We start from the raw sequence: 11,153 nt of genomic DNA, 5'->3' as shown, positions 1-11,153 counted from the left end.
TCCATTTAAAGCATTTATCGTCTTGTTACTTAGATATAGCAATACTACTTGCTAACTTTTTCCAACAATCGAAATTACCGGAAATCACACAATAAAGTTAGATTAACACTTAGAGGTAATCGAAATCCTGGTGCAAAGCACAATCTAAGATGGAGCTCACAAACCAACACCATTCAGCCAATACTACTTGCTAACTTGAGAAGTAACAGTTTCTGGCGTCTTTATTGCACAAGCGTTAATAAAATCTGAACTTAAAAAAGCATTTTCTGAATCCAATCGGCTATAGAAACACACATCAACCATAAACGAACAGACCCTCCAGAAAAGAGACAACGAAACGAAACAAAAAGCTGATACAAGATTTGGATATGTATATTATGTATAAATAAGCGGTGGCCTAGACTATGAACTGCCAAGTCTCTTGACCATTACTGCCTTCTTTTTTTTTGGTTGCCTGCCACGGTATCCAGGGCTTTGCCCTGACTAATCCGTTGGTCGATCCGGGTCGCACACCTGGCTGTGGTGGGTGAGTCTCCCAACAAGGGTAGCTGCATACGCCAGGTTTCGAACCCGAGACCTGCTTAAGCGGAACCAATCTGCTTACCACTTGGACCAACCCCAGTTGGTGACCATAACTGCCTTCATGATTAAACAATTGGTGGAAAGATAACCTACGCACCCTCTAAAGCCACCATCCCACCATGCTAACATGCGCGCATCCGCCGTCGACGACCCTTTTTCACTTCTCTGCTAAGCTGCGCACATCTGGCGCCCCTCACCGCTAAGCTGCGCACAGTCCACCTTCAAGCCTCAACTCAACATTTTAGTATTTTCCACATAAACCAATAAATAAAGAAATAAATAAAAGCTAACACACCTGAAAGCCACCCACCCCACTCCCATCCTCCTCCCCCAGCCCCTCTTTACTAACATGCGCCATCACCTCCTCTCCTCAACCATCACCATGGCCCCTGTCACCAGCTCCTCCACCACCCACTCCTCCCCCTCCAAACCTCTCAAAAAACCCACAAATCCCACCTCCTTAAATTCCCAAAATTGCCCCTCATCAGCCTCCAACTCCCACTCCCTCTGCAAACACTCCTCCCCTTCAGCCACCCTTGACCTCCTCATCCTCATCCTTGTCCTCTTCGCCGGAGCATTCCTCATCTCCTCCTGCTTCTCCTACATCTTCCACTCCCTCTCCCTCCTACTCCCTCCATCATCATCTCTCTCTCTTTCCACTCTCCTCTCTTATCTTTACTCCCACCTCCAAGTCCACCACATTTTCTTCACCTCCCTGATTTTGTCCTTGGTTTTCATGCTGATATTTTTCGAGATCTGCTGTGGGCCCAGATCAAGAAAGTGCGGGAAACTTGGGTGTAAAGGGTTGAAAAAAGCAATGGAATTCGATTTGCAGTTACAGGGTGAAGATTGCTTGAAATTAGGGAAGGCTAATAAGGCTGTTAAGGAGATTGATGAGTTGCCCTGGAAAGGTGGAAACGAGTTTAACCCGGATTATGAATGCTTGAGAGCTGAGTTGAGGAAAATGGCTCCTCCTAATGGAAGAGCTGTCCTGCTTTTCAGAGCTAAGTGTGGTTGCCCTGTTGCTAAACTTGAAGGTTGGGGCCCTAAACGTAGTAGCCGCCGTAAAAAGTGAGTCTTTTTGGTGTTGATCAGATACTCTTTTGTTGCATTTGAGATTTTATTAGACTATGAATTGCTGGCTATTTCTTGTATGATTGATTGTTTATTGCATGCGGTTTAGACGATAAATTTGGGCCACTGAAGTAGAATGGTGCGCTTTGATGCTTATGCCAAACTGATTACCGAAAGGATTTTTTTGTTGAGCTGATTATAGGACGAATGATGGTTTGTGTCTCAATGAATTTTTTGAATTTATTTGTCTTTGAGTTTGTAATGGGTTTTTTTGCAAGTTTGTGGGGTTAAAGCCATTTGTTTTACCGTATAAAACCATTTGGATTGTCTAGAAAGGTTGGATACTTTGTAAAGTTGACGCTTCTACATTATTCTCGATGGAAAAGTCTTCTGACGTTTGTTATATTTTTCTTGATGGCTATGTATTAAGGTCTTGCCTGGCAGTGGTTTTGGTTACAGACTTTACAGTCACATAGTAAAACTAAGACTGAAGGAAGTTTAAGTTAAGCTGCTTTCTCACAGAGCACATTAAGGTGGTGGCCTCCCCTGTACAAGGTTTTCTATTCCTGCATAGCCTAAGCATAATTACCCAGAACTGGTTTTTCACCTCCTCGTGTAATGTTCAACCAAAGCTTCTTTCTCTTCTCTTCCCCTCTGCAATGCCTATTCCATTACCTGTTGGATCTTCCTACTGAACTACCACTTACCATCAACTGATTGTTAATCCAGCGATTATAATCCTATGACATTACCCCCTCTGGATTTGCCATGTTGGTATCTGTGAATTGTGCAGGAGAGGAGAATTGGAATTTGGGAGAGTGTCCGGCTGAAAAGGTACTTGAAATGAACTAAAATGGGGTTTAGAAAACCATGGGAATTGGGTTTGGATTCCATTTAGTTTTAGACTGTCCAAGCACCAACTTTTGATCTAGTTAATGGACCCAAAGTGCTTTTTTTTCATGGTTGGCAAATCTCAATAGATCCTAGATCCTTGACTTTTGAGAAGATTATCAAGGAAGGTCTTGTAATCGTCTGCACTAGATGATACACATCATATTGTTTCTCAAATTAGTGCTGTTAACAGTTTTGTTAAGGCTACTTGCATTTTAGTTCTGTAGCTCTATAAGGTTTATGGTCTGGAAGATATATGCATGCTTCTTGTTTTTGTGAGATCTGGAAGCTCACAATGGACCTGGATTTTCTTGCAGCCCTAGCTCCTGGTGAGTTTTATGTATTTTTTGGTGTATAAGACAGCAAGCTGCTCATTTTGGAGCTTCCAAAAGTCTTTCTCTTGATAAAACTAATGGCACTTCTTTTAACCGGCAATCTTTATATAAAATAGCTTGAGAAGACGATCAAGTTATTGTTGAATTGTCCTTTGAACACTAGTGGCTATAAGTAGAACTCAGTTGGATCAAAATCAATACCACAAACTATTTGACTATGGTATCCAAAGAAAAATGTTAGTTTCAAGAAAATTATCCAACTAATCATGTAAAAATGTCTTTCCATGCATTTACATTAGACATCCCAGGTCATACCAGAAGAATTCCCATTTTCCTATAAAGAATATAGGTCATCTTCTTTTTTTTTTCACCCCCTGAACTTACTATTTGGAAATGGGAGCTTCAAATTTATCTTTTGAAAGAAAACTATATTAAGATAAATGTACTATAGTCAGACTTAAGTCATATATTGAAACTGAAATTTCTCCAGTACTTGATAATGGATGTCATTTCCTAGGAGCGGGTAATTGTCCTTAACCAGCATTATTACGATTATCAGATAAAGATCAAATTGGATGATGGACAACAAAAAGTGGGCGGGTCTCTCTGAGTATCTACTTAATGTCTAGATAAAAGGTTGTCATATCATTGTCTGGATTTTTTTTTTGGTCCTTCTCAGGTATCAATTTTCTACACCAGTTTGTTGGCACCTCCTCTTCCACTTTTTGACTGCAAGCCATGTTTCCTTTTCTAGCATTATCCTCCATGCTAATCTTAGGGCCAAATGACATGTTACTGTGAGTGGTAGGATGTAACTGCATTTAGCTGGACTAACAAAAACTGGTAAAAGTTTGTCCTAAAAATCATACGGCGCACACAAATAGCATCCTTTTGGGTCTTAATTCCTGCAGAGGTATTGTTGAGAATGTTTGGCCACATGAGTTTGTAAATCTTTATAGTGGAGCATCTTTTACGTATGATTCAACTAGGTTATTTGAAGCAACTTGAGATGTGTGCTGGAAATGAAAGATGCAACTGAGACAGAAATATTAAATGCTTGTAGTCCTAAGCATCTGAAGAGTGAAAAAAGGATTGGAGCCAATGGAAATGATTTTGGATCAGTCAGGTTCATGTACTTGCTATAGACTTGAACAAAGCTATCAGTTTTGAGTTTGAATTTGTAACTATAGCCAGCTGTTACATAGTAGTTTCCTGTAGTTTTCCAAATTCCTGCATTTCTGTGATAAATGTACTTCATAGGGGTCAACTTATGGTTCTAATAGTGTAGTTAACTTAGATTTGTATGTTAAGCTATTCTTGTAGCATATAAACTAGAGTAATTAACTTTGGAGTATGTGTACCCTTATGGAAGCATATGATTGCTGAAGTACTTAGTGTACTCTTGCAATCACTAAATGGCAAAGGTTATAATGGTTTGATTTTATAGAATTAAGGCATTGTCAGCTTGCCTGGGCTGTTCATAGCAACCCCATCTTTAAAGAAATCTTGAGGATTTTTGAGAATTTCTCCTCTGATTTATCCCCTTTAGTTGTTACTTTTATTAGTATTGTTCACAATGTTAAACCTTCCAGACCTGTATTAGACTCTTTATGACATTTGATATGCCATTGATGTGTCTTGTTCCTTGAAACATAGCAAGATGAGGGCTACTCATGTATTGTTCATATTGGTAGTATGGTGACTATCTGCTGGCTGTATAGTGACTATCTGCTGGCTGTATTGTTCGAAGTGCTAATACAGCATGGAGTTGTGATGTTTCACTCTTTATGTTCCTATTTGCAGGAGTCTTGCTCTTTATGGTGCTGGCGATCATCGCTGACTGCTCATGATGGCTGTGCACTTTGGTTCTCAACCACATGCTTTTTCTTGCACCATTTCTTTTTCCTTTTTTTGTTTTTTAACATCTCTGTTGTTCTTGTTTAGAACCATTCTTTAGTCCTAATACCAGAAGACATACCTCCTCAAACTCTACAAATTCTTGTCTGGAAGGATATACCAAATGAAATGCGAATAAATGATAAAAATCAAAGTGGACAGCTTTTAGCTACTAATTAAGCTATGGTTTTAGTCTAGCACCATGAACCATGTCATTCTGTCTTTAAAAGTATATTATTAATCTTGGCATGTGTTTGTGGGACTATATATACCATGAACAATGTTATGAAGGATCGTGGTGGTTATTTTATTACAATGGAGACAAGGGCTTAGCAGCTAGCAATGAGATTTACAATAATGAGATCAGAAGAATTTTGTAGGCATTGGTCGATACATTTGTCGTCTTAAACTCCAAGAATTCCATTAGAGGGAAAAATGCCTCGATCGCAATGGTTTGTACAAGTCCTATTTTTTGCGACTGAAGTCAAATGACAAGTTAGAAAGAGTCATAAAATCTAGAAAGCTGCCCCATATGTCCAAAGATGTGACTATAACGTAGAGCTGTTAAACGAACCGAGCTGTTCGGTAGCTCGGTTCGTTTCGACTCGTTTGTGTTCGTGAAAGGCTAGTTCGAAACCTTAAACGAACCGAGTTCGAACGAATTTTTTTGTTCGATTAATAATCGAGCGAACATAAGCATGTTCACGAGTTTTAACGAACGTTCACGAACATGAACATAATTATCCTTTGATAAATTTTAGGGTTAATTTTATAGCTAGACTTTTATATTTGGAAGGCAAATTACTTTGTTTTATTTGTTGTTTTATGTTAATGTTAGTTATATAGTTAATGAATAATAGAATTTAGTCACTTAGTACTTTAATTGTTTTTGAGAATGATTAATGATTTGCATAGCATATTTAAGGCTTAAAATAATTTGGATTCGAGCATTTCGAGCATGTTCGCGAATGGCTCTTTTATGTTAAACAAGTCGAACTCGAACACGAACTTTGCTTAATGAGCCGAACACGAACACAGGTTTGGAGTTCGAAAATTAACGAACGAACACGAACGTTGTTCGAATCACTTAACGAACGGATCTCAAATATGAGATATTTGGTTCATTTACAGCTCTAAACATGAAAGAGGCCTTCTTTTCAGTACAGTTGTATCTTTTCTTCCTCAGTGAAAAAATGGTTTTTTTTTTCGTTGTCCCTCCTGGTCAGACAAAAAATTGTTGTAAAACAGAAGACAACCGCGTCAGAAGAGACTCGATTTTTCTTTGTAACATACTAGGAGGTATAAATCGCGCCCTGCACGGTGGCGATAAAAATGTGTATGCCCAATTTAGTATAAATAACTATGAAGTACAATATTAAAGATACACCTATATATACAAGAACATTACTATTATATGAAAGACAAAGAAACTGGAGTAAAAAAATGTAACACAAGACCAAAAGAATCAAGAGATTACTGCTTGCGCACTTAGCTAACAATCTGCCAGCAATTAAAGTGTACAAAAGAAAAGAACCAATGTCTTGAAGAACAGGTTTAATTAAAATTCCAAAAAAAAAAAACTCATGAATTGAAGTGGTTGCCTCTCCGGCAGGCAACTTTGAATCTCATCCAACAACCCTTTTACATAAGCAATTAAAATGAAAGAATCCATTGATATCCCGAAATCTTTTCCTTGTTTTCCAGGAATATCTCTTCTGGAAATGACTTCAATCCCAGTAGACACATCACGAGGTCCAATCTCAATCCTTAGAGGTACTCCCTGCAGAAAAGCTAGGTAAATTTCAAAGCACAATCGTATTACATTCAACTGTAAAATAGTATTTCTTAAGATCCACACACATAACTTCTTAATATGGAATTATTAATAGCAACAGCAGACGTTTCAAAATTGAAACTTCATTCCCTCTCAGAAAACAAAGCCAACAACAGTAAGTTGGCCTTCAATAGATATCACTTGACTTGTTAATTATTCAATCCAGTCTTCAAAAAGTTTTGGTTGAGCAAATCGCAATTGGAACCTAACCACTCAGTTTTTTTTTTTCAAACTAATTTTAAACAATAACTCTAGATGCTCAAGTGAAGTGAAGTAAGGTGACAAGTCTTCAAAGTAACCAAGCTTGGTGAGATATATTTGAATTAACCTTCAGGAATCTTAAAGCTCCAAGGAAGTTAGTTTAGATGTAGCCCCGTGCTCGTTAACATTCTAAGAAAAAAAAATCATTTGAAATGCTTGTGGGCATGCATTTGGGATTTTCCTCTCCCTAAATTTCTCTTATTCTCACTCATGCTTTGGCGGGAGAAGTCCAATGGCAAGATAGATATTGGACAAGATACAGAACATCTACAGAAGCAGGCAAACCTTCCATCTCCTAAAAGTTATATTTCCATCCAGGTGTTCTCTGATCAGAGTTATCAACCTTGACCTTTATTCCAGCTGCTTGTAGAGTTTCTTTCACTGATGATGTAGCATTAAGAACTCCAGTTCTATCACCTGTTTTTTTTTCATATTGGGACAATCACAAATCGAAAGCAGTCAATAATAGGAGCTATTCCATCTCAAGAAAGACAATTTTTAATGCACATAGCCAGAAAAATGGAAGCGCTACAAAAGCAGAGAGCTGTTACTTTACTGCACTGATGAGTCCAATTTCGGGACCAAAATCAAAACAAAAGTTGCAAAACTAATGTAAAATGCTAGAAATACAAACCTGCACACGTTTAGGAAACCAAATAATGATTTAAAAAAATCAGCTTTGCAAAAATTAATCAGCCCGTTGAGTTCAAAACACAGCATCCATCCCTAGCCCCCATTCACTCTATCTTTTGAGCGGACCCATTAGCAAATATAGTCAGTAAAACAACCAAAAACATGCAATAGGCTCAGAAACAATTAATCAGTCTCTGTTAGAAGAAGATTCTCCTCTCCATGCATGAGGACTCATAAAACTCTTCTGCATGAGTTTTATGAGTTCAGAACAAAGCACAAAAGAGTTTTATTTTTTTTGGGTAGCCTTTTTTTTGGGAGAACAAGACAAATATCAAAGGGCGGGGAACAAGAAAGAAGAAAAAAAATGCAGTAATTATGGTAGTTTAAAGTAAAGCTCAGGTTTGTTAGTAAAAGTCAGGCAGAGATGAGAGTACCGCCATGGCTGCAGACCCAATTGCATTTGAAGGGAAGAATGAACCTCAAATGCAATCAGGGTTGCCTCGCCAAGATACGGCAATCAATTTAAAGCCTGAAATACATCTAATGAAACCAAAACCATATCATCATAGCCTAACTGAGAACAAAATAAATTAGCCTGTTTACAACTTTCATCTGCCGTAATACTCTAGCCAGAGAGCTACACCCTTTTCCTAAAAAATCACCATCCATCTTTGTAAAAACCTAACAAGAAACAAAAGGAAACATGAAGAAATATTCAAATTCAAGGAAAAATGAAGAGAAAATTGCTCATGAATAGACACATTTATTCACAAACATCTATAATGTACTTCTAAAAGTAGTTTACAAGTTCTACAATCATCAATCTAACTAAAACAGAGCTCAAGGAATTAAAAAGATAAGAATACATGCATAAAAAAAATTAGCAAACTTACTCAGTGAAGGAGAACGTAGCACAACAAAAGCACCAAAAATTTTCTAAAAAGAAAAACACACGTATTAAAAACAAGCAAATTAAACAATAAGCATAATATCAATCTAAATATTCCACAAGAAGAGAAAAATCACGCAATTCAAAAACTGTAAAAATTGCTCACTGTAAGAATTGACAACAATATGGAGAATAGCATAGATAAAACAGAAATAGATGATTTTAGTTGTATCAAGTCTAATAAAAAGAAAGAAAAAAAATGTTGACAGTAGAAAGTGCTGAAAAAATAAGAAAATTTTGAACAGATCTGCAATGTATCTGAAAAGAAAAGATGATTGCTTGAAACCAACACCAACAGAACTCGATAATGTTATTTTCTTGACAGTCATAGTCCATCTAGACATAAAGCATATGAAAAAAGAAAATTTTTGCTCCATGGCCAGCTAAAAAAATAAAAAAGGAAGACGGACTCAGAAGCGTGGGAAAAGTCAATGCCACAAGCGTCATTAAGAGTTTTAGAGGCCGAATGCGTAACACGAAAAAAATAAAAGTGAAATGCTTTGGAACGAACAAAAGAGGAGCAACGCAAAAAAAAAGGCATGCAAAACATAATATCTAGAGATAGGAAAAAAAAAACAAATTAAATGCATGAGTCAAAAATTATCTAAAGAAGTAGATCCCTAGGTTTAAGGATTGGACTAAACGGCAACATAACAAGAACAGAGAATAAGAACAAAGCACAAAAGAGTTTATTTTTGTCTGGGACAGCCTTTTTTTAGGGAAAACAAGACAAATATCAAAGGGCGAGGGACAAGAAGGAAGAAAAAAAACCGAAACAGGCTAGAGACCAAAAAACACCACATGACAAAACGTACAACTACACATGATGTACATGTTTTCGAGTTTGAAAGGGAGAACAACTGGAGCTTCCCGGAATGCAGACCAAAATCAAACCCATGTAGACTCAGACACCGGAACAACCAAACAAAAAGCAATGCAGCATGAAGAGAAACAATAAAAAAAAAACAACGAAAAAAGGGCAAGATCGTACCATACCCGATAGCGACAAAAGTGTAACATCGTCGATCGTGGTTTCTTTTTTATCAACTTCTGCTCTGAACCCGCTCGCAGATCCCTCTTTTTTCTCGCGTTATCAACACTCTGCAGCAGAGACAAAGTTCAAAGCTTTCCCCTTCCAAAACCCCAAAAAGTAAGGAAAAAAGAAATTATAGCTTCAGTTCAATCTTGAACTGGCAATGGTTTCAGTTCTGAGCTAAGGATTTTTCGTTCTAGATAGGGTTGTGTTTGGGGAGGGGGGGAGCTCAAATGGTAAAAAATTCCAAATAACGAAGAGGAAAGAGCACCCGAAGTCCTGAAAATGGGCATTTGCACTTCCAAACCCTCCCCGGAACCCAATCTTCATCAAGATTCCAAGCAAAACCCTATTCCAACCAAGGATAAAAATAACCTAGCACTGGTCAAGGATAAAGGTAGAAACTCCAGCAATCAGCAATTAGCAAGAAAGCAAGAAATCAGATGTAGAATCCGCTAAAAAATCTCCGTTTTTCCCCTTCTACAGCCCTAGTCCAGCGCATTATTTGATCTGTAAGAAGTCTCCGGCGAGATCTTCCGCAAATTCCACGTCCAAAAGGTTTTTTAAGCGACCGTTCCCTCCTCCGTCTCCGGCGAAGCACAATAAGGCGGTGTTAGCTAAGAGACACGGGTCTGTGAAGCCGAACGAGGCATCTATACCGGAGGGGAATGAATCCGAAATGGTGGCGACTTTGGATAAAAACTTTGGATTTTCTAAGCATTTTGGAAATAAGTATGAGCTGGGAGAAGAAGTGGGAAGATGGCATTTTGGGTATACTTGTAAAGCTAAGTTTAAGAAAGGGGAGTAGCAAAGGACGAAAATATCAACGGTAAGCTAAAACATACAGAGAAAAGTCACAACAAAGCATGTTCCTCAGCGGAAAGGAAGCTGAAAACGTACCATGAAAAAGGAAGGTGAAACGTACCATGAACAAGGAGGAGGCGAACCAAATGGACGGCAAGATCGTACCTCTCCAGAGATCAAAATAGGAGACACTTGAAAAGGGAAACAAAAGAAAAGAACAAATAAAAAACGTAGAGGGGAAACTAACAGCGAAGACTGCACCTCACCTTAAAGGAAGAACAAGGAAACTTACAACGGAGGAGGAGAAGGAGAACCAAACTGACGGCAGCTGATCTGGAACACTGAAACCCAGAGAACGCGAGGGACAGAGGTTCAATGGTCGTGGCGTGGCTCGAGAAAGGAAACAAAGAACAAAGAAAAAAAAATCAATTTCAGGCTAAAGATCACGTAGAAAACCAACATCAAAGTTTGCAGCTCACCGAAAAGGAAGAAAAGGAAGAAGAAGAAAACTCACAACGGAGGAAGAGGAACAAAACCAAACGTCTGGACCACTGCGCGGTGAGGATGAGAACGCAAGGGACCGAGGCTCGATGTCTCAACAGGTTAATGTACCAGGGCTTTAAACATCCGGATAAGCAAGAGAGCAACATTGTCCAAGAGAAGGAGAGAAAGAGAGAGAACGGGGAAAAAGAGACATGTGATATTGCCAGATAGAGATACAAGTTTATCAACACGGCAGACAACGCAGCAAGGGGCACATGGGATGCTGACAGAGGAGAAGATGATAACCCGGCGCGCGAGGCACGAACGACATAAAGCTCTCAATCACATGCGCGGCACGTGAGAGGATGACGAAAACCA

General features: G+C 38.5%; 1 protein-coding gene and 1 long non-coding RNA gene across 9 annotated transcripts; one reads left to right on the top strand and one right to left on the bottom strand.

Moving 5' to 3' along the window:
• The first annotated feature begins 443 nt into the window (after positions 1–443).
• On the top strand, positions 444–4,954 carry LOC140038836 (uncharacterized protein At5g19025-like). Its single transcript, XM_072084290.1, has 2 exons — positions 444–1,653; positions 4,686–4,954. Exons 1-2 carry the CDS (start codon positions 932–934, stop codon positions 4,720–4,722), a joined length of 759 nt encoding a protein of 252 aa, XP_071940391.1. The 5' UTR covers positions 444–931; the 3' UTR covers positions 4,723–4,954.
• Positions 4,955–6,239: 1,285 nt separating this feature from the next.
• LOC113713389 (uncharacterized) lies at positions 6,240–11,077 on the bottom strand. Of its 8 annotated transcripts, none has more exons than XR_011842375.1 (7): positions 10,807–11,077; positions 10,585–10,682; positions 10,414–10,483; positions 9,447–9,556; positions 8,400–8,442; positions 7,159–8,187; positions 6,240–6,558 (listed from the first exon to the last, which is right to left on the bottom strand). It is a non-coding gene; the product is annotated as an uncharacterized lncRNA (long non-coding RNA). The 8 variants fall into 8 exon arrangements; XR_011842374.1 differs by having other exon boundaries at positions 9,452–9,556; XR_011842380.1 differs by having other exon boundaries at positions 7,159–7,290; positions 10,807–11,074.
• Between the last annotated feature and the right edge of the window lie 76 nt (positions 11,078–11,153).

Source organism: Coffea arabica, chromosome 3e (genome assembly GCF_036785885.1).
Source record: "Coffea arabica cultivar ET-39 chromosome 3e, Coffea Arabica ET-39 HiFi, whole genome shotgun sequence".
Lineage (NCBI taxonomy): Eukaryota > Viridiplantae > Streptophyta > Magnoliopsida > Gentianales > Rubiaceae > Coffea > Coffea arabica.
The sequence above is the reverse complement of the archived record's forward strand: the minus strand, read 5'-3'. Positions and strand labels throughout refer to the sequence as shown.

Bases quoted from the DNA above. Each gene is read 5' to 3' on its own strand.
- LOC140038836 (XM_072084290.1), top strand. From the start codon at position 932: ATGCGCCATCACCTCCTCTCCTCAACCATCACCATGGCCCCTGTCACC. The intron at 1,654-4,685 runs GTGAGTCTTTTT...TCCTATTTGCAG, and splicing joins CGTAGTAGCCGCCGTAAAAA to GAGTCTTGCTCTTTATGGTG.